Source organism: Chenopodium quinoa, unplaced genomic scaffold, assembly GCF_001683475.1.
Source record: "Chenopodium quinoa cultivar QQ74 unplaced genomic scaffold, ASM168347v1, whole genome shotgun sequence".
Taxonomy (NCBI): Eukaryota; Viridiplantae; Streptophyta; class Magnoliopsida; order Caryophyllales; family Amaranthaceae; genus Chenopodium; species Chenopodium quinoa.
Window position 1 is genome coordinate 216802 of NW_018743051.1, and position 24522 is coordinate 241323.

Below are 24522 nucleotides of genomic sequence, written 5' to 3' on the forward strand. Positions count from 1 at the left end.
TTGTGGGTTGAGGAGGGAGGAGGAGGAGGAAGGAGGGGGCAGTAGGTGGAGGGAGATTAAATAATTAGTGAATTGGAGTAGTAAAATGAATTCCTCAATCTTCTTCGGTCTGAAGGGTAAAAAGTAACACAACGGAGGTTAAAGTTTGGTTGTGGAGACAGATACACGATCCGCATGGTGCATGCCTCCACATAAAACATTTCAAACGGAGGTAGGGAGAAAATGTTGACAAATCTCAAATTTTGGGATACAAAAGGGCCTTTTCTTTTGGAGTTGCCTCTATTGGTATGTTGTTGGTTTTTATTCCAAGCCAACATAATAATCAGGTGCTAATTTTTTAATGTTAATGCCCTTAATTTGCTTACTAATTACAGTTGTATTCATTTGGTTTAGGGTAAATCATTATATAAAATAGATATATCACTTAGCATGGGGTTTACATTCAAAAAAAGAGTTATGTTTTAAATATTTAGCTCGAATATACGAACCCACAAATTATTATGATATGAGATTATTTTCCAATAACTTAAATTACCAAGAGGCAGAGTTGATTGCTTTAGTTTTCCTTAAACCTAATCCCCTTTGACTTTTGGTTGACAAATTTTGTCCCAGGAAATCATGGGTAGGCTATTCTTATCCTGAGATTGTTTCCAAAAAAAAATTTACGGTTAATTTGATCCAAAAAGTTAGTGTTTGTTTTAGGAAGACGCAAAATAGTCACGTACAAATATCCATTCCAATAATAGGCCAATAATATTCCTTGGACACCGTGTCAAACACCGACACTCGTGGGACACATGACGATACGTCTCAAATTGTATCCTACTATTATAGGGGATATTCAACTTTTTTTAAATAAGAAAATTTAAGTAAAGTAAGATAAATAAACTAATTGTTAAATAATATGAGTGCCTTCATATATAGTATGATCTAATAAGATGACGGAATGACAAATATATCGTAAAATTCTTCTTTTAAAAATATATGATATCAATTTTAACATTTCACAGCCATGTCCCTTATTTTAAGATAAACGTTTTCTCGTATCCATATCATATATACCCGTATCTGTGTCACTACCCGTTCTTGCGCAACCTAAGTTGTGTATATGCATTAACCTCCGTTTGGAAGCCCCGTGCCCAAAACAGTCTGAACCTGTCGGGTTAAGCTTGACCCCAAACCAAACAAACTCAAACTTGACCCCAAACCAACCAAACTTGACCCCACAACTCCATTTTTCCAAAAATATCAAAATTACAGTGATTTTTATTCTCTCGCCATTACAGTGCAGTAAACTTCATCATCGATCAACAATGAGTGGCGCCGGAGATTCTTCTCGGGAGCCGTTGTTGAGCAACGTTAGAGCTAAAGTTTGTTCACTTACCTCCCGTCTTCGCTTTTGGAGAGCTCGTTCTCCCCGTGGTGGCACCACCTCCTCCGAGCGCCACGCAAATTCGGAAGACTAAAGCTGCGTTTGGAACCATTTCACAGCTCGCCATATTGTTTTTTGGCATTGGAGCGCTCTGTGGCGCAATGGCAACAATCTTCAAACTGACGGATGTGAAAATCACTGACGTAATTACAATTTTATTGTTACATTAGATACTCCCTCCGTTTTTAAATACTTGCTCCACTTTTCTTTTCCGATCGTTTTTAAATACTTGGTCCATTTTCTATTTTGGAAAGCTTTTAATTCATTTCTCACACTTAATGGACCCAACATAATACTTTTTCTCCTCCTATTCTTCCACTACTTCTCATTTTTACAATTTTATATTTTCTCAACTATCCCACTACCTCCATATTTTATTACTTTCTCCAATTTCTCCTAAAACTCCGCGCATGGAGAAATGGAGCAAGTATTTAAAAACGGAGGGAGTATTACATTCAATTTTTCAAAACACTAACCACTTCATTATTCATATTCATTAACAGTATGTAGCATATTAAGTATACACAACATTAGCTTAATTGCTTCCAATAAACTAAAAAAAAAAAAACCTCAAAAACAAATCAGTGAGGTTGTTCTTAGCTCAATTAAAAAAAGATATTTATTGAGGACACATTGGTGAACGTCGGAGCAAAGGTACTACTTTTTTGTTTTTGTCATTTTTGTGTATTGCAATTGTATCTTGTGCATTTATTTAGCTATTTAGTTGTTAATTGTCGGTTGCTTATATTGGTTTAGTTTGAATGGGGAATTCTTGTTGTAATTTTCATAATACATACGCAGGACATATTTGTGGTTTTAAATTTCAAAGATTATTCTTAATTCACTCTTTTGCTGTGTAGTTGATATTTTGCATTGTTTATTTTGGCAGTTACCAAGGTGGTATAGGAAAATGAAGAGGTTGCCATGAAGAGACAACTAGCAAAAATAATATTGACAGGTATGTGATGAGAACATCTTATATCTGGGTGCCTTTTGTTTATCTTACCAGAATACTAGATTGCCCTTTGTCCTTTGTTGACAATCTTATGAGAAAATTGAATCATGAGAAGAGGTTATATTTTGTTAATTCTTCTAAATCATTTTTTGACAAGTCAACAAGTTGTAAATTCCCCTTCTATGCAAGAAGCCTCGACCTTTGGCTGCGTGAGATACCACTATTTTAATTATTTCATCAAGGAATTCAATGTTAGTATGTTACTAATACGTTAAGAAAGAAAGCCGCAATTACAATTCCTTCGAATGTATGAGATGGAGAAGAAGGAACAATAAGGTGGGAGAAAGTAAGGGATGGATAGAAAAGGCAAGTGAGATAGGGAGAAGGAAAGAGAGTGTATACAACAATGATGAAGGAAAAAGCGATGAATAAACTTTAAGACAAGTGATAAAAGGATGAGGGGGGAGTTATCATAAATTTACTTCATAATATTAGCAAAACTATAAAAACAGAGTCATAGCGATTATTAGAGTGTAGTTTTTATGAAAATTCAATTGTCACTAGCAAGTGACAATCACAAGAAAATATTGTAACACATACATATGTTGTGATTAAAAATTAGTCTTAAACTTGTCTAACTATAATCAAGGTACTTAAATTCAGTCGAGAAAATAGATTGATAACTTGATGAACCACAAATCTTAATGGATGATAAAAAGTAAAAGGGAAATTATCATTGGTACACTCCAGCTTTTGGCTTTATCTTTGGTACACCTCATTAAATTTTAATTATCAGCGGTACACTCATAATTAACATCTAATTACTGCAGTAACTACACCGTTAATGAAATGTTTAGTTGTTAATACAACACATTTTAATTGAAAAAAAAAAGAGTAAAAGACCTCAAAGCCCTCCCATTTAATCTCCCTCCAACCTTTTCCTCCAACATTTCCCTCCTTATATAAACCTAAAATAATCAAAAATCAGTAACACTATAGCATGCAAACTAAAGGCATCAATTTTGAATAAAGTTAGTCAAAAGAGTACAAAAATAAGCAAGCATACATATTCATATGCAAAACAAACATAAACCAAGGCTAAATTAAGCAACATTAGAGCACAATTCGACCAATCCACAGTACATAATTCAACCATTCACTAGAATTTGCAAATTTCATCTAAAACCTAGCAATTTAAACCAAAAAATTCAGAACTTACAACAAGAGATAACCACTACCCTTTTTAAATCCACAAAGCAAGCCTGAAACTCCTTGGAGTAAATGAATACAGCTGGGCTTGGAAGGAGAGTTATTGAGTGGGAGGCATTTTAGTCAAGTCAAGTTTAAACAAAATCCCTGTCATTTACCCTCACTTAATGTTTGTTTAACGGTTTAGTTACTATATTATTTAGGTGTTAATTATGAGTGTACCGCTGATAATGAAAATTTAATGAGGTGTACCAAAGATAAAAGCCAAAAGCTGGAGTGTACCAGTGATAATTTCCCAAAGTAAAAAAAAATCACTCGAGAAACAACACCGATAACAAATTCAGTCGAGAATATACATTGATAACTCGCGCGGGTCCACAACTAGTGTAAAACAAAAATCAGAATTTATGATGATGAACAATAGAGTTTAGGCATTTCTAACATTGCTAAATTGGCAAATTCATATAGTTGACAATCCACAATTAACAAAAGGGTCAAATATGTTTACTTACTAGTTACTACTAAAAATTAATAAGTACATGAATTATCCTTAACTTCATTAACATTTTTAATTTCAACATTTTATTAAACTAGAAAAAAACCCAAGATTCCAAGATCCACATGGTGAAAAACCTAGGGTCTCATTTCCACAATGGCCCTACCGTGAATTTTTTATGTCATATCACCTTTGTTTATCGATTTTGCAAGTGGACAAGGTGAATATTTTACTATTGTGTGCATGATTACACAATCAAATCATGACATTATAAAAATAAATATATTGTTGGGAAAAGGGTAAGAATTTTCTCACTTCAAAGTGCCCCTTAGTGAGATTTGATCTTAAACTTTATGTTAATAAATGCAAAAAAAAATCACTAGGTAAAGCCTTAGGGTGGGTTTATCGCAAGTAACAACCAAAGTCTTAACAAGAATCTTATGAAAGACTTTAGCAATAATGTGATAAAAGACTATGATGAGTCTTGCTAGGGGTTTGGTAAATTAAAACCCAATTCAAGACTATGCATGTGGGGCAATTAAGTTGACAAATTTTGCATGGCCCAATAATACCATGCCACCTCATCATCATCATCATGTATTTTTAAGTTTCATTTGCCTTTAAATTTCACGTGCTTTAGAGTTAATTGTTATTGTATTATATCCAAAATTATCGTTATTTTATATTTTATGTATTTTGATGTTCATCTCTCTGTCAAAAAAAAAAAAAAAAAAAAAAAAATCAGCTCGTCATTAAATTACCAATGTCCATTACAAATTTTATTCTAATTTAATTTTTTCCTAATCTAATATATATATTTAAAGGGGAGTTTTCCCCGAGTTTTTAGAGAGCCATGTAGAATTTAATTTTCTTAGTACGCCATGTAAGATTATAAATTTAAGTGGTAGCCAATTAAATAAGAGATTATTAATTTCTTTTACAATTAAATAATTCAAATGCCACGTAAGCAAAATTTGCAAATGAGATTTTAAAGTTTAAATTAATTATATACAAAATATTATCTTTTGAGATTAAGAATTTTATCTAATATTTCAAAACTAATATATATAATAACAATTTTAATCACATAAATAAATAAATATATATATATATATACTAATAAACCGTGCATCGCACGGGCTTCATCTAGTTATTATAATACTCGAAGTATTTTTTTTTCAAACTATAATATATACAAATAGACATTATATCATTAGTATTACAAATAATTTTATAAAATAAATAGATTTATAAAATTAATGTTATTATTTAGGAAGGTAAGTGAGTCTGGAGTGAGTCTTGGGATAATGTATGAAAATGGAGAGAGTCTTGTGTAAGTCTGAATAATAAAAAGTAATTAAAAGTTAGTGGAAAGCTGATGTGACAGAGTCTGGAATCTTAGTCAGAGTCTGGGGATAAACTTACCCTTAGATTGGTAATTCAAACCTCATCTTCAGCAATCGTACAATACAGAATATTTGAAATGACTTATATACATAATTGCTACAGAGCTAGTGTTGTGCTTGTATAAGAAACATTTCAGGGTACAATATTCTGAATGCGTTTTCCACTGAAGAAAAATTAACATCAAAACCATAACTTTGACCTCCATACTGTGCATAAAGGTAGTCTTTTGAAGACATAGGGCGCGGAAGAATTTCTGCAAGCTCAGGAAATCCGGAACTGGATGGTTTCGCATCTTCCTCCTTCGAAGAGTAATACACATCAGCCAGTTGAAGCCAAATGAGATCAGGATCAATTGATGCAAGTCCAGAAAGGGCGTCTATTGAAGCATCCCGGAGCCCAGTCACACCACTACATGCTATTCCTACCACAAGACCACTAACTTTTTTAAGTACTACTTCAAGAGCTGAAGCACTCTTTTTATCCCGCGACAGCTCAGCAATCATGCGGAGAACTGCTACTTGGGTTTTCAGATTGGAAGATTCAGATATGGGATCTTCCAATGTGCGAGAAGTACTTCTATAAGGTAGAAGTGGTGCTTTCTCATCACTTGAAATAGGTTTTCTTTTGAACGGTGATGTACTTAAGAGCTTCCAAAAATGGGACCCGTCAGTATGGAAACGTCGAGAAAAAAAGTCTCCACCACAAATTTTCACCACATTGCTTATCACTTCTGCACATCTACGAACAGGCTGCAAAAACATGAGAATTATCAGGAAATGCAAGCAAAATGGAGCAACAGTTGCGCCCCACACATTCCCTCCAAACCCACACAAAAAGAGGAAAAACGATTGTACAACTTACAATATTTAGTGCCAATTCCCACTTGTTTATGAAGAAAAAAATTCAAAAAAATACTTTGTGAATTATCAGATTTTCTGACACTCATTCACCGTCTGACCTAACCTTCCTAGTCTTGTTTCTATCCCATTTAAATCTTTCTACCTTCCCATAACTAATAGCTTCCCTTCTATTCTGTTTCTAAAAAGTGTTGCTCGTAGTTTCAGGATAGAGCTGCAAGGAAGAGAATGCCTGACCCCTTATAAAGAAAATTTTCAGGGTATGCTAAGGGAAAGAGAGAGGGAACAGGAGTAGAATAATGGAAACAATAGTTTTTTTTGTTCTTTTTTTTTTTGGGTTTTTTTAGGGGGGGGGGGGGGAAGGGGTTGACAAACAATAGTGAAATTCGAGCAAGGTTCAGGAGAAGAATAAATGCAGGGGGGGGGGTTGAGAGAAGGCAAACAACCAGGGAAAAAACATAAATAATATCACATTGAAAAATTAAAACCAACAATAAAAACCAACCAAAAAAAAATAGAAAGTAGCACTAAAAAATGACAAAATTGCTTATGCTACAGCAAAAGTTACAAGGCTATCAGAATTAGTATTTAACCTAAAATAAAAACCTTCCTTTCTAAAAAGTTAAATAGATAAAATAAGCAGCTGTTTATAAGATATAGTGCTCTTTATGGCTTATCTTGGGATTCTTTTTTGGATTCATGAGCTGTTTATAAGTTATAACAAATTGTAATTCGCCTTTTACCAACTAAACACCCAATAATATTAAATCATTTTAGTAATTTCTCTGCTATATTTTTTCCTCGTAGCCTTGTTATACTCCAACACATACACCAGGGACCAAGCAAGCAGAAAACCTCTCCATCTGATACCACTCTCACCGTTAAAGAGAACGACAACCAATCTTATTCATAGGGACTACGAGGAAAATTTTGTGATACACCACAGATTACACAATGACAGTTTGTGGCTGAAAGGAGAACCAAAAAAATTACTTTTCCATTTGCTATTACCTGTTGCATGTAAGGGAGGCACATATACTAAGTAATAGTTGTGAGATAAAGAGAGAGAACATGGCAACCCGTGTATCGAGAGAGAAAGAAAACACATTACCAAAAATGGATATGTAGCGTTTATATGAAACTTCTATGATAGGGACATGTAGCAATTCATAGAAAACGCAGGGAGAAGATGCTTACCGCAGGGATCCTATTTCGTACACAAGCAACCAAATATGGCCATACTGTGTTCATCGTTGGAAGTAGTCTGTTCTCATCATTCCCCTCCTCGGCAACATCAAGAATGTCTTTAAGATGATAAAAGGAACACAAAGATGCTACTTCTTCAATGCCTCCTTTAGCTTCTTTCTCATGCCTGAACGCTTCCTCCACATTTGCCAGTGTCACAAAACCATCCTACAGAGGGGAGGAAAGAATCAGATAACTAATTACATACTTCATTAGATAAATGAACCCGGCTAAATTGAAGTCTAGCCAGCATCTTGATACATTCAATAAAAAAACAGAGCTTTCTGTTATTCTGTAATCCACCAATCTGACAACACTCGCATAAATAACTTTGTAGCCACTCTACAGTTTAGATATGCAACACACCCACATGTACTTTAGGGCAGGTAAAACCACAGAAAAAAAATGTCTTAAATATAGAGGTATTGAGCCATCATATTTCATAGAAAATGATACTGTATTACTTAGAGATAAAGTAGAGGAGAAGAGTTTTTAAATCAAATGGAAGCAAATTATACATTAATTGAGAAAAACAATTAGCAAGTGCAAAAGATGATACTTCTGGATGAAAATCTAGAGATACCTCAATTACGTTCAATGCAATCAAGCATATCGGTTCCTTTTCAGATCCAAGCAACGGAGTAACAGCTCTGAAACAGGATACTGCAACAGATGCAACGATCCGACGATACCTCTTATTGTCATGTAATTTAAACAAAATATTCTCCCACTCTTCCACTGTCACAACAATGTCGCGACTAAAGGCAACATCACATGGTTCTGCAAATTGCATGATCAAAAGTAAGAGCAAAGCACCAAAATAAAGGATATTCATTGCATTTAAATGCAAAGAGCACAAATTGGCTACAAACCAGTAAAGCACCTGAAGTAGAGATAATCATGATACATAGCATGGCTTGTCCAAGCAGACAAGCTAGTTATTTGGCTTGCAAAAAGGGGGGTCGGGGTGGGAAGATGGACAACAAAAAGAAAAACAATGAAGACAAGAAAAACCATGGTATAGTCGTTTAGAAATAGCGTGTCCACATTGGCAACGGAACAACGCCTATATCTACTATTGACAGCCATTTGGCCCTACAATATAACACTTCCCAAAAGCAAAAAGATTGGACACTAGAAGCTATATTCCTCTTTGATCAATTAAGATAAAAGACTCCATAAATCTGCCTGAACCAAAATTTTGCATTACAAAGCTACGGAATAAGAAACTTGATAGGATACCCAGAGCAATGGATTTTCAGGGGTAGGGAGTCAGGGAGATTATACAGTGTTTCACATACTGCTATACCTGGTTCCTCTGCATTGACAGTATCCCGTTCGAGTTCCATTTTCACATCAGAAACTTTAGAATTAACAACTGCCAAAAAGGATTCAGCTTGAGCAGGCAACAATTGGGCCTCGTGCTTAGCTGCCTTAACCATCTCTGCTACAGCCTGACATAAAATTGAAACATCATCATAAACATACCAGTGATACAATTGGAAACATAAGCTTCAACATCACATTACTAATCAAGTATTGTGGCAAATTTCTTTTTGTGATCTCTGTGTGATGAGGAAGGGGAGCTGATTAACTTTCTTTTCAAAAAGGGCTGATAGTCCTTGTCAACCAAATAGAAAATTCATTAGCCTAGCCACTCTTTTCCAAGTTCCATCATCCCGCTAAATAATCTAATAATCTAGTAATGCACAGAGACCAAAAAAACTTCTTACACACGTTGTAAGCTAACACTCGAAGGTTTGTGTTTAAAAGACCACAACAAGTATAAATGCATAACCTCAGTCACAAGACGTTATAAAGTCTTAGCAACTATTTTGACCACGAAAACAGCCCAAGGATGGCAAACTGGCCAGTTTACACAATTTAAAATAGGAAATAACACCTAATTAGTGATCTAAACTTCGCTAGTATGGCTTATTCTGACTAGCTACCTATCAATGAATCTATCTACTCATTCCTAGGAACAGATAATCACAATAGTATGTGCAAACCACAAGCCAAAAAATTTTAGAGGAACATAACGCCTGCATGACACTTGATCAATTTTCAAATACTAGCTAATTAAGATTTGAAAATCAGAAGTACAGAATATAAAATGTATTCACACAGTGCACTCAGAAAATTCAATTACCTGAAAATACCAATATGGCAATATTTCAATGATAAAATAAGCTAATAACAGTTTAAGACCAAGATAGGAGGCAGATGACTTATAAAATACAATAAACAGCAACGAAAAATCATCAATAAACATTTCTAAACAAAGTTTCAAATGAAAATGAAAACCTTCAAGAAATGAATAGTCAACTCCGGGTGCTGATGCCTTCCAAGGATTTCCAGTTCCATCGAAACAGAGCGCATCTACAAAAAGTTTTAAAATAAGGCATAACTAGTCACATACCATAAATAATGGATGGTAAAGATAGTTGATGTTCTACATAATTTTAAGAGGACCAAAAAGCCAAGCAGATGTCTCAAAAATACAATTGAAAATCATGGCCCCATTTTAAAAGTGTGATGTAAGAATTTGCTTGAAACTTGCCAATTTTGGGGAAAAAAAAATACAAAAACCCTAAAAAGAATCTGCCAAGGCGACTCTAGATGTTTTCAACAATTCTTATCATATTTGCCAGCTCAATGACTAATAAATCAAGTCAATAAAGTTTATAGCTTATAATTTACACAGAAAAGGCATGAGCTACACTTGTTGAGTTATTTATCACCCATCATAGATTATAGAGTTATTAATTATCAGGGGTTTTGAACAAAAATACTGGATCCAAAACATAAACCCCAACTTACAAAGAGGGTGCAAAAATGTCTCAATATATATATATATATATATGCAGGCATGATAGGTTAGTTAATAACTATTGTACAGGCCTATACTAGCAGGCCCCATCATTTGTCATAATACTATTATAAGTATTTCATATACTATTCCAAGCTAATTATTGTGCCAAAAAAAAAAAAAAAAAAAAAAGTTAATATCAGCATCAAATTAGCACTAAATATACATACATTAATTGATTTACCACCATGTAAATAAAATAAAAAAAATAAATAAAAAGGTTTCAACATATTGATTTATTATCCTACAAAAAAAAGGTATATTATGAATCTATAATATGCAGCAAACTAAATTCCCCATATAGCAAGCATTGGTAAACTCATATTATGTTTTTGACCTGAGATGCCGGTTGGGTTTTCCAACCAAGAAAGGCATGGGATGCACCCTTTCGAACTATGTCTCTCGGAGAAGCGCTCTTTCGGCTACCTTCTCCTCGAGGTATGGTTTGAGCACTTTTTCCATGTTTGAGATTAAAAAAAAATGTGCTTTTTTCGTCAGCCTTGTAGCCTACGGGTCTGTGCACATCAGCCCATCACATCAAGATGACAGGATTCGAACCTATGGCCCTCTGTACCCAAAACAGATGCGCTGACCAGACTGCACAAACAAATTGCTAAAAATAATATAAAGGAAAATTTGTATTTAAAAAAAAAAAAAAAAAAAAAAAAAAAAATTTAACTTACTTTTTTATCAGAAAAAACCTTTCAAATTTTTTTGGCAAGTTAAAACCATAAAAAAAAATTTGTTGTTGTAAGAGACAGCCTAATCCCATTTTCCAATGTTACCGACCTATTTCCGGCATTGACTTGGGGTGCGCAGGTCATATGACCATACCTTTTCCTATTTCCACCCTCTTCCCTTCGTTAAAATCTGCTCTCTCTAATTTCATCCCCATTTGCTCATTTAATCTCAATCAAAGGTCGAAATCAGCCCTAAGAAAGTTAGTGTTTGTAATTAAAGACTTTCCCAATTGAATTTTAAATTCCTCTATAATTTGTCCTTAATTCATTGAATTGAAGGTTTTTGATATATTAGGGTTTCTTCCCCCAATTTTCAAATTTTATCAATCAGACTGAGAATTGCTGAGAGTGTAACTAATATAAGGGAGTAGCACAATGGAGTAAATGCAAGGAAGAGGAAGGCAAAGAAACAAAATATCATTGAGAAAGGGGGCTAATAAGATGAAGTTGGTGTATTGCCAGTTGTTGGGGAGGTGGTAAATGATAGTCTTCCTATTATTAAGCGACTATACCTATTTAACACTTTCTATTTCCAACGTTGACTTAATGCCTTAATACTTATTATATGTGACATCTAATCATCACATTCACTATACTATTTTCCTTAATAACCGCATAAAATCACCAAATGTAACCAAGTTTCAAGAACAGAGGGAGTAACATATAATCTAGTAAAAAATAGCAAGCGCTTTAATTAATGTTCTTATTAACAATTTTCAAGTATATTCAATAAATTAATGCTTATGATAGACAAACAATTCCACACATATTGCGACAAATTATGACTAAAGTATTGTCACTATTGTTAGTTGTTACATCTTATTAAAGTCAATATATGATTCTTTTGGAGTATATTTGAAACTGTTTGACTCGGACCACGGTAATTTATAATTACCACATAATGATTCCATTTCTAAATTGTGGTTTTTTTGGATTCTCAATGATAATTAATAACCAATCAAAGACTTTATTACGGGGAAAAAAGAGAAATAAATAAGATCTTTTTTTTTTTTTTTGAAAGCAGAAATGAATAACATGTAGAAGACATAGCATTTGTCATTTGATTTTCTAAACTGAGAATCACCCTTTTTTGCTATAACCAAACACTTCAAGAACCAGAAACAGGGTGAAAGGATAGCAGAACAGGTTTTCACAATTAACGAAATTTGGAACATACCGGCTCCTCCAACAATGCCAATATTTTATGAGTCACACCAACACAAGAAAGCATTGCGGCAAGCACGTTTGGGACGTGAGGATTCAGATCCAAATGACGCAATTGATGGCATAATGAATCAATAACATAGTCTGAATTTAGCATAACTAGTTCACAACAATTAACGAAATTTGGAACATACCGGCTCCTCCAACAATGCCAATATTTTATGAGTCACACCAACACAAGAAAGCATTGCGGCAAGCACGTTTGGGACGTGAGGATTCAGATCCAAATGACGCAATTGATGGCATAATGAATCAATAACATAGTCTGAATTTAACATAACTAGGTGACCAACCTGTAGATTGTTTGGGTCAGAAAGTCAGTAAACCAGGAATTGGCAAAAGGGATAAGGCATAGTATGACTCTTACCGATGAACATCCAGATGTGGCAGAAATTAAACGTAGCACAACATCAGATGCATGTCTGACGTCAGAGTTTGAGCACATCAGGTTTTCAAGCAACAGATATAGAGAGGAACAGAGGAACCCACTTGAAGCAAATTGCTCACGAAGTGTAGTATTGAAGATCCCAATTCCCTCGATGAGCACCTGTTGGTAATAAATATGAAAAGTGTTAGAGCTAGACAAGATATAAAAACAATAAAAAGCAGCTTAAAATGACAAGTTATGGAAGTGTCATTTCCTGGTGTAGATTGGCAACATCGTGTAAGAAGTTCTTATCAATACTTTCACTGCCAGATTTAAGAAGAGATGTTTCAAGTATAACTGGAAGGTCCCAAATTTCTTGAGTTATGTACTCATGTAAAATGGTACCAACACAATCAATTACATGCTGCCTCACGTTCTCAGCTCCTTTAGTCTGCCAATGTGATCCATGAGCAACATGGCATCGTACTTGGCAAGAATGACCAAAAGCAGTGGCATCACTATTTTGCTTCTCTTCAATTCTTACTCCTGAGTTCTTAAATATTTTTCCAAAGACATTCATAGCTTGATCTGACATGCCAAATAACATTTCATTAAGGATACATGCAGCAGTTCCAGCTTGTCGCAACAATTGACCTGAATTTGTCCTAGCGTACCAAGATTCCCAGCTTTCACTATTGTACTCCTTCCTACGTATCTCAAAGACTAATTTACGCAAATTATCCAAAGGAATCTCGATAATCTTTGATAACGGCACTTCATTTCTATAGTCTGTTTGGCACATAGAAAACAGAAACAAGATACACATAAGTCAGAATATTGACAAGAACATCAGGATCCAATCAGAAAATTATACAATTGAGGAATACATTACCAGAAATTAAGGATAAACCCACAAGTCTTAGAATTCCTGCAAGTGCTTGATACAATTTATGAAAGTTTACATTGGCAAACCAAGGAGGCATACGTGGAAGTTCATAATTCTCATAAGTTTGTCCTTCGGAATACTCCATTTCCTTGACCAAAGTGTGCATGTTTGATACTTCATATATATTGGAATTATTGACAGGATATTGGTCTTCAGAAATCTTACTTCCAATTTTTAACTCTGCAAGAGAATGCAAGTATCCAGTAGAAGAAGGCCTTGATAAGACTATTTTTCCAAGAGAGCCAGCAAAGACAGACTCCTCACTCAGACACAAGGCAAATACGTCAAATAACTTTGCAGCCTTAATCTGCATGGTCATATATTTATAATTAGCTGTGATGTTTAGCTCATAAATAAATAAGCAGAGAGAGTGAAAGGTGCAAATAATTCCACATACAATAACAGATAAAATACTCTCTCCACCCATTTATTTTGTGATACTGGTTATACTAGTAATTAATTCCTAATTCGCAATCCCTATATCTCACATACACCACTCTATCTCCTACTTTTTTTGATGCATCACTCTCTTTCCTACTTTTTCTAACACACACCCCACTTGCTTCCTTCACTCCCCTACCCTTATGGTTTTTGTAGCTACAACAAATGTAACCAACAAAAAAACAGAGTATAAAGCTTATAGGAAAGGCTATAGTTTATGATCAGCTAAAAGAGGGAGCAACCCTCTTGGGCTCTTGCCAAATAGTTCCCGTATCTTGCTTTGGGTGTAATTTGAATCTACAGTTGTCTAGTTGGGATGGTTTTCCATTATTTGAGAAAAGTTATCTCATCTATCTGCAAACTAAGGTATCCTTCTTTATCCTAACATTACTTATTCAAACTTTCAAATACCAGGTAATAACACAGCTACAGAAACATATTCCAAGTGATAGAAAGGATAAACATCAGTGAAATGACAACTAAAGAAGAGTGAAAAGGCATCCTACAAAGACCAGCAGGGCCAGTAATCTATAAATTGATGGAACAGCAAAAAGATGACATATCTACAAGTAGTCTCATAATATTGATGAAAGGACATACAGGAGAACGTAAAAGGTGATCAACAACAAGTTGAGGTCCAGAATAGTAGATCACGGCAAGCATCTGCTGAGCAGAAGCAAGAGCCAAAGATTCCTCACATCCAAGAATAAACTTAGGGAGCTTCTCAAGTAGCCTGTTATTAAGAAAAAAAGATAATACAGAAATGAAAGTTTCTGTTAAATTCAAGAATAAGTAACCAATAAATTCAGAGCTAGTGAATATGGACCTGCTAAAAATTTCAGCTAAATCATCCTCAACAGTATATTTTCCGTCTGATGAGAACAATAATCCAAGGACATCTTGAGCAGGCAGGGAAACATCTTCAGAATCATCACAAGCCAAATTACACAAACAATCCTAAAGCCAAAAACAATTATAAGAATAATCTAGCAAACATGAAACAAAGATCGACTATAATAGTTCAGATATACATCACATAAACACCTTCCACTTATAATTCAAAAGTGATAGTAAAACCATCTTTAGGGAAGAAAAAAAAAAAAAAAAAAAAAAGATGCTAAATAATGCTCCATCATATAGAATTGGCACTAGTTCCATCCAGATATATGAAATGCAGATGCAACATGAAAAGACACGATAGTATAAAAAATCTTTCACATATCACCTAAAAATTGAATAATCTAAGCCATGCTTCTCATCTTTATATCAAAAAGTTATAATTTTATAAAAATTTGTAATTTCCAATGTTTTAGGATAAAAGTTAAGGTGGCAAATAGTTGTGTCATGTCATGTTTGTGTTTGATCTCATGTTCATTACGTGTTGTTCACAATATCAATCAAAAACTAAGTAAAAAGTAGGGTAATTGCATAATTTGACCAATTATTAATACGGGTTGGTTGTGTCGTGGTGTGTCGTGTCATGACTTAGTGTTTTCTTAGTATTCTCGAGTTAATGTCGAGTTGCCTTGTCATGTCGTGTCAAGCTCTTGATAAAAAGGTCTTTAATCCTTCATCTACACTCTTAACCCTTCAGCTCTATAATCTCACCTATTTCTGGAACTCCTAATTTTTCAGTTAAAATTCTCACCTATTTCCGGAACTCCTAATTTTTCAGTTAAAATGGAAAAGCAATTAAAAAGATTGAGGTGCATCTTAGTTGACACTCTAGCTACATTGAGATTGGGAATTTTGTATGTCAACGGGGGGTGGGGGGTGTTGGGGGGGAGGGGGGGGGGGGAGGGGGGGGAGAGAGAGAGAGAGACTGTGAAGCTATTAAATTGTCAATCTCTTTTATTCATTTTACATTCACTTTGCTTTCAAGGGTAAAACTGAAGTTTGATTTCTCTTTCTCTAAAGCTCAGCCAACATATTACTATCAAGGGCAGCAACTGCACTCTTAGGTGTGTTGAACAATCCACCTTATCTGCCAAATATTTTTTTAATGTTTACAAGATGACCAATATACATAGAGGTAGTGACAGCTCGCAGAGACTCTCGAAAGGGATACAATAATATAGTATCAAGAAGTCATCAGATATCATGCATTCTTGTACTACAGATAAATCAAAGAGATTGGAAAAAGAACAAACCAAAGGTTCCATTCCATCTAAACATTTCCTCAAATGCTGGGATGTCAGATGTGTAGGCAGCATGAGACAGTTAGGCAAACATATTGTTGAATCCTACTGTTATTTCATAAGATCTTTTAGTTCACAATTAGTATTGTTTCATTATTCTAATGTAACAACTTTACTGATCTTGCTCTTAGGCATTAAATATCAATAGGGGTGAATGTAATGAAATAATAACAGTCTTATCAAGAGTAAATTTAACGCAAGAACATCAGCCCTGCATCAAATATACCAAGTGATAACTAAAAATATGACACAAAAAGCTTTAGTAAGGAGTAATAAGCAGTATAAAGTAGGTAAACCAACACACCTGCAATATCGAAATCCCCATACAACATGTTAATTGAAAATATGTATTAGAAAGATAAAACTTTAGAGTTAATCAGATTGTTCACCAAACAGGTTTTCTACGTCACAAGACGACTAGCAGTTAGGCTACACTTAAAGTTTGTGCCCAAGCATAGCATACAACATTTTGGAAAGAGCAATGAAAAGAAGTATCAGTAGCTTAACAACACTCAATTGGTTTACATGGAAGAAAATCACAAATAGTAAAATTATTAGGTGGTAGATGTTGATCAGGTCTCTATAAGGAATATAATGGATTTCTTAGCCAGCTTGCACAGCAAGGCTCGTGATATTATTGACAGTTTTGGTCTGACTAACTTAATGTAATACAAAAGGTTAACATCATAGTTTTGCTAGTCTATAGTCATATTTTTGAAGAATATTTGGAGAGATCATGAGAGACCTCAATTAATTAAAATTGGTCAGTTATTTGGAGAATGTCTAGTCAGTTTTTGGAGGATATGTTATCCTCAATTATCCTCTTCCTCTTCCTCAATTTCCTATAAACTCTTTTGTGTTTCCTAACAAACATTTCCCCTTAATACAGCAGATATGTAAAACTAACAGTAGATAACAAATAATAGATAACTTATATATATATATATATATATATATATATATATATATATATATATATATATATATATATATATTTATATTTATATTGCAGTTTGAATATAAGTGAACCAGCAGAAAAATTAACCTCCAGCTCACATATGATGAACGTAAACATTGACATACAGTAAAAAAAATGAAATAAGAGAGCATTATAAGGACATATAAAGCTGTAGTTTTAAAATCAATCAACACTGGTGTAAGCATGAACTCATTACTTGATTCAAAACCTATAGGTGGGTAGGTGGTTGGTGTGTGTGCGTGGATATAATAGTTTTTTGCAACCAATTACTTAGGGTCTCTAAATACTGCAGGTACTTCTGAAAGTGAATTGGTGGCATAAATAGTAAATGACCCAAGAATCAGATTTTACTACTTATATTCAAACAATTCATAAGCACAAAGCCAGAACTCAAAACCACTAAGTACTACAATTTTTATTTATTTTTTTGAAAACATTTTCATGTCATGTTCAGAATTTGAGATGTTTGGGTTCCTGACATCTCCCTAAGAGCCCCATAATCAAACATAATGTTTATCAGAGCTAATCAAAAGTAAGTGAGAATCAAATGAAAGGTAAATGAAGCAGCAGCAATTACTGTCATCCTACCAAAAGCATCAATCTGCTCCCCTTCGAAATATTACTGCAATTTAATAAGAGTCCTTGTACTGCAGAGACAAGCCCACGCCTTATTCTCTTAGATGGATGCCCACATATCTGACAAGAACATCAAAGACACGATTTAGCAGGCTGTAAATTATAGTTGAGAATGAAAGAAGATAGCTCTGAACCAGCTTTGGCAATATATGGCAATACCAGCAATGAAGAGATTTTGGATTTACCCATCAATTCAAATTCAGACATTTACAGTGTAGGACAGGAGTCAACTCTAGTGAAGCAACTTATCCAAATAAAATTTATCAGCTTGTGAAGAATCTTATTCAATATAGTATAAACTGAATTCAAATAACAAATCAAATCTATTAACATACATGTGGAAAAATCTTGCTCAACAAACAGTCAATATTGACTGAGGTTTTTTCAAGCCAGTCTCTCGTACGTTTGACGTGCAAAGGCCCTAGTCCACCACTGATTTTGTGGCTTTGCTTCTCCTCCTCCTTGGTATTAGGTGTTTTTAGACATGAACTATTTGCAGGAGTTTGAATCCGATCCTGAGCTTTGACATGCATGTGGCGTAGCTCCTCCAGAAAAGATTGCGGAGATTCATTCTCATATGAAAGCGAAGCAAGCAAATTGTTGCGGGACACACGAGGATCAAATATATTGGCATCAACTTGAAGGACTACAATGAGGAATTCCGCCAAGCCTCTAACTGCATGATCAGTAGCTTCAGTACTTCCAGCAGCCCCACTAATCATAGATTTGGAAACATTCAAAATTCCAGCCAATTTACTGACAACTCCGGGCAGAAAGAAAGCCAGGGCATCTGGAGTACCAACCTGCCAAAGGGGAAATAACATTCACTAAGAAGATATCAAATATTACTCGAATTTTTGTACAACAACGAGAATCCACTTATTCTACATTTCTACAATTCCAGCAAAATTCTGACTGCAGAATTTATAAGTAACTCGTAAGCATTAGAAACATAAAACTGTTAAGATCAACCCAAAGGCTTGGGTTGAACAGATTCTCCAAGCATTAGCATTTCCACCATAGTTTTCTGGGTATAAGAAACAAGACTTCTTCATTTTTACCTTCGCTACAAGTATGCGTAAGGTCAAAAGAGCTTCTATCCGAATCTTTGCACTGCCCCTAAGACCACGTGAGCTTTCGGCTTCTGCAATCTTGGTGCAAGCAAATTGATAAGAGCTAAATTAGCAACACGTATAAGCATGTGAATAAAAATAGTCTTATTATTCAATATGCATAGCAAACAAGGTTTCAACATACATTCAGCAGGAGAGAGAGCCAGTGTCCAACAGCAGCTGAAGAACTTTCTGATTGGAGAAATGCAATCAAGCATTCCTTGGGTTGAGAATGACACTCCAAATGTTCAGCAGTTGAGGATCTAAAATCTTCAGTATCTAGAAGGAGAGGTTGACTTAAACTGTGTTTGCAGGAGCAAGATGTGTCAGAGCAAGAAATTATATTGGAAATTAATGTCCTAAAGCACTTGACTACTCCTTCTCGGAACTCTTCTGCAGCCTCTAATGGTGATAGCATGGCACCATGAGTCAATGTCTTCAGCACAACAGTCATCTACCAAAAAGCAGAGTCAAAGCTTCAGGCCACATGTAGCACCAATGTTCAAACTTCAACCATGATAAAAATGTAAGGCCAACTACAGCTCTGTTAATTTGGTAGAGTCAGACTTTCCAGTAAAACTGATATTCAAAATTCTTTTGTTTGGAATATAACAAAGGAGAAAAGACAAGAAAAACTCCCTTGGGCATAACGCTTTGACATTCTTCACTATTCATATACTAAGTTTGACTATAGCTTTGAGTAACATAAGAAAATCAACTAGTATCATATAAAATGTTTTTAAATAGATATTACTGTGTAGTTTAATACTACTTTTTAATAATGTGTAATTATACATATTGTTGGTCAAACACACACATTGGTATTGACTGTGTCAATAATTATAATACTGAGGGAGTAGAAACTATATTTTTGGATGAATACTCAAACCCTTCAATTGTGTGAAAGAAGACCAAGGCTATGCAGATCGCCAGATCCTCAGTTCAATGGCCCACAGTGGTGTCTACACATTACTGCCTCATAACTTTTGCCATTGATAATGAACATACATCATGGTGATAATGGAAAACTGCACTGTAAACAATGTTCAGCTAATTGAACAAAGAAACAGTGAGGTATTGTTTGGTTGACATAGGAATCAAATTCCCATAGGCATTTGTATTTCATTGGAATCTAATCCCAAATCAATTTTCCTAGGAAATGGCTAAACTTGTTTGATTGTTATGAAGGCATTTGCAAATCATGAAAATTTTGAATTACCAAGAGGGGCGCTTGGTAATTTGATTCCCATGAATTTGCACTTTCTACATTTTTACGCTTAAGAATCAACCAAACAAACCCCCTATATCCAAATTCACATGAATTTTTAATTCCCCAACTTGTTTTGAGCAACCAAACAATATTTTTCCTTATGTGTTATCATGATGTTTGGCATTCATATTTGCTGGCTTAACATTGAAATCAAACAACAAAAGTGATGAGGATTCATATTCAACCTCAGAAGATGAACACGTCACCTTGGTTTGCAATTTTGCATCTAGTTAAATATTTCATACTTATGTTACATGGCTTGCTAAATAGCTTAGTAATCTTGCTTAAAATATCTTAATTTACTTGCTTTATTTAGTAATAAGCTTGTGGATAATCCATGAACCCTTAAGCTGTGAACTTTACATGGTGCAATTTGTAAATTGGGCGATCTATTTGTTTGAGTCCAATTCATGTGGCTAAGCAGTATGGACCGAATTACTTAATCAATTCCAGTTCAAATGTTGTTTAAAGTTTATTGCACCTCTGGTTATTACAGGAATACTAAGGCGTGTAACTACAAAGGCTGCAGGAGTAATTTTCCTAACCCGGGAATGCGTTAGCTTTTTTAATTCATTTGGGAATTAGGGGTCTAGTAGTGAGCTAATTTTACCTAGCCTCACAGCCGGTTTGACTGAGTTTATACAGTTCTGTGCTCTTGCATAGTCAATCAAGATTCTTATACTAACAACCATTAAACTGAAACTCAGGATTCAGGAGTGAAAAAACTTAGATTAGGAGTAATCTAGGTAATTTCAAAGATTCAAGCGTGCTTTGCGCATTAAACTCAAAATTTCAAGTTTTCAACAAATTATCTTAACTGTACTTATAAATATTGTCTCCCACCCGAAAACGACCTGAAGCTAAGAACATAAGGACTAAACTAAATCCCAAAAACATTGCTGAAAAGACATGTATAACAAAATGCAGTTTACAACAACCCCCTGATGGCATGCAAAACAGATAATACATTTTTGGCGGGCAAAGGAAAGGTGAAGATATACGGAAATGTCACAAGATAGAAGGTTGCTCTATGGACTATGGTATGAATAAAAGTGTTAAAAAGAATCCACAAACCTGATTTACAGAAACTAAACGACATTTGGTAAAAAGCTCCTCCAAACATTGAAGCACGCCTTCTGAAACAGCATCACTCACTTTAAGGGTTTGATGGTCAAAGAGCATTTCTGATTTTCCATCACAATTACGTTTTTGAACAGATCTGCAATCTACTGCTGCATCCATTAGAAGCAGCAATGGAAACAAGATATAGCTGAAAGAAAAATAGAGGTTAAAATTAGAATCAAAGTAAACAAATTAATCACAAAAACAAGTATAATTTGTGATGAATATGGCAATACGCCCTCTGCCCCAATTGTTTGCCCTCAAGATTTGATTACTTTGTTAATTTTTTGTTGAGATGGAAAAGAAACAATATTTTAGGGACGGCCTTAAAAGAAAAACGGAGCAAACAATAACGGACATAGTGAGTATGAAACTAGCACACAATAGGAAATTTGAAGCATTACAAATAAACGTTGAATCATCAATATAACTGTTTAAAATCAATCATCGTTTTATTCCTTCTTACAGTATTCAAATAAACCTTTACATAATGAAAAATTGCATTTGTTCGGATTAGCAACAGTAACAGCAACAGCAATATGAAGCCTTAATTCCAATAAACAAAAACGCAATAACACGAAAGCAGGACAACATACTCAAAAAAAGGTTCGACGTCCTCGGAAGTCAAAGAGCGAAGAAGGGCAAGCAATTGAGAAACAGCAGGTGATTGCTTCTTGGGGTTTTGCAGAAGGTCAAGCAACTCCAAACAACAAGATTTTAATTGACAGAAAGTGCTACTGTTCTGAGCTTCATCACTCAAGAAACCATCTTTATTCAAATCCATGTCGTTTGCCACACCAATCAACAAAATTACATGAAAATGCTGCCAAATGCGATGCCCGAATCAGTCACCTATAAAAAGACACCCAATTTCTGAGTAAATTAACTTGAAATTGTACACTACCGAATACATTTTTTAGGGGATTGATTTTATACAGCATGAACTACTTATATCATATGATCAAGTTTCATAAATAACCTAATCTCATTAAACAAAACCTTGTATAAACCAATTTAAAAAGTTATAAAAAATAAAAATAAAAAACGGGCATATTCGTATAGCTTCGTAGATTAAAGTTGAAAAGTATAACAGAATTCCAAGTATAATTTGAAATAAATTGTTTAGGATATAATTGAACAGGAAAATAGAATGAAAAGCATGTAAATTAGGGAAAATATAAAATGTAGCATCATAATTTATGAAGAGGAAGGGGAGGAGCCGCCACTGACACCACCGGAGACCAGGCGGCGGCAACGGCGGAAGAAACAAGAGAAAGAGAAGGAGAGAGAGGCGGCTACCTGGCCGCGGAACAGTGGTCGTTGGCCTTTTTCCGGCGAGGAAATAGAGAGTGAGCAGCGAGACAATAAGGGACACCGAGAATGAGAGCGCGGGGGAGGATCAACCTTGACAAAGGTCACATTATAAATTATTTGTCTTATACTTCCTTACTTGACACATTATACAATATTTTCATCCATTTGACCATTTTATAATATTTGACACGTTACTAAATACAAAAAATGAGACCACTAATCGGTTTGAAATAAGGAATGAATTTAGAGTGGTATGGGTTTGGAATTTGATATTGTAATAAATTTCACTAGTTTTTGTGCACGCGCGCGTTGGCGCGCACCGTTTTGTTAATCCAAATTAGGATGTACTATATAAATATATGTGGATTAGTTATTATAATTTTGTGCTTGAATTCAACATCATTTTATTAATCTAAATTAGGAAGCTATTAGTGAATATAAATCTATTTGGTAAAGTTTTGTTATTTTGTTCATGTCGTAGTTGTATGAAATATAATTATTGGAATGAGTGTTACTTCATATCGAAATATATTAATGTTAGCAATTATTTATTTCACAAACATTTGATAAGCACTGACACTTATGTTGACTAGTCGTTGGAGCACGCGCGTTGCGCGTGCCCCCCAACGGCAAGATAAGTAAAATTCGTGGTTGTATTCGGGTTTTGTAATAATAACGATACATGAATTTGTAAGTACTAATAATTAGTAGTGATCGATAAAGTTTCTATGGGGAAATATCTATGGAAAAACAATTATTATTATTATAAGTGAAGTTATCTAGATTTTGTTATAACTTAAAGATTTTTAGAAAATTATAGTATTGTTTTGGATATTATTTTTGAATAGCTTCATTTTAAAATGATTGTGATAATAAAGAGTAGTAATAAAAAAAATGCAATACTAATGATATATTAGTTTGTTAGACTTTTTAAAGTGGAAACTTTTCGAGTGGTTCTTCTATTGAAAAATTATATTAATTAGATTTTGTAATCTATACGGAAGGTATAAAATGAATGAGAAAGTTTTTTTGCTGGTCATTTATCTATAAATTATTTGATGTACGATTTTTTTTTAAATACGGCTGGAGGGAATATCTTTACACTTTTATATTTAAGATTATAGTCATTGGAGCACACACTACGTGATTCCCCCCCCCCCCTCCCCCCACCACGATATGATATGTAAGATTTGTGGAATTTTGATCATGTTTCGTAGTTTGGGGTGTTTATTAACATGATGATTAGGGGATCTTATTTGTGTGGTAGTCACTAATTTGATTTTAAGTTCTTCCTATCTCTTCTTCCTTCATATGAACCCTCTCTGTTATATTTCTTCCTCTTCTTATCTCATTTCCCTTTTCTATTCTTTCTTGCTTACTTTCACCATATGTTCCTTTTTTTTCTCCAATCTAATTACTCTTCTTGTATGGTTTGAACGGTTAAGTAAGCCTCCCTCTCTCTCTTATTCTATCCTGAATCCTCCTTCTTTCCTGACTCATCTATTTCTTTATCACTCTATCTCTTTCTCCTTGCCCTTCTTTCTCTTAATAACTCTATTTCTTTATCTTCCGGCCCTTATCTCTTTTTTTTTCCCAGCCTCTCTCCTTCTCCCTCTCCTCTTGGCTCATCTCTATCTCTCTGTCTCTTTCTCTTTCCCTCTCTCTCTTATTCTATTTCTTTCTCTTAATTGCTCTATTTC

General features: G+C 34.4%; 1 protein-coding gene across 2 annotated transcripts; it reads right to left on the reverse strand.

The window, feature by feature from the left end:
• Positions 1 to 5473: 5473 nt before the first annotated feature.
• LOC110730962 lies at positions 5474 to 22956 on the reverse strand. 2 transcript variants are annotated; one of them, XM_021910807.1, is made up of 18 exons: positions 22808 to 22956; positions 22105 to 22360; positions 21461 to 21656; positions 19262 to 19570; positions 19066 to 19155; positions 18340 to 18807; positions 17957 to 18064; positions 15018 to 15148; positions 14792 to 14924; positions 13697 to 14057; positions 13079 to 13593; positions 12805 to 12984; positions 12572 to 12730; positions 9909 to 9983; positions 8911 to 9055; positions 8185 to 8381; positions 7554 to 7769; positions 5474 to 6248 (listed from the first exon to the last, which is right to left on the reverse strand). In XM_021910807.1, the coding sequence occupies exons 2-18, from the start codon at positions 22290 to 22292 to the stop codon at positions 5604 to 5606; spliced, it is 4116 nt and encodes a 1371-aa protein (XP_021766499.1). In that variant the 5' UTR covers positions 22293 to 22360; positions 22808 to 22956; the 3' UTR covers positions 5474 to 5603. The 2 variants fall into 2 exon arrangements, with proteins under 2 accessions (XP_021766499.1, XP_021766500.1); XM_021910808.1 differs by having other exon boundaries at positions 22105 to 22331; positions 22808 to 22946.
• Positions 22957 to 24522: the final 1566 nt, after the last annotated feature.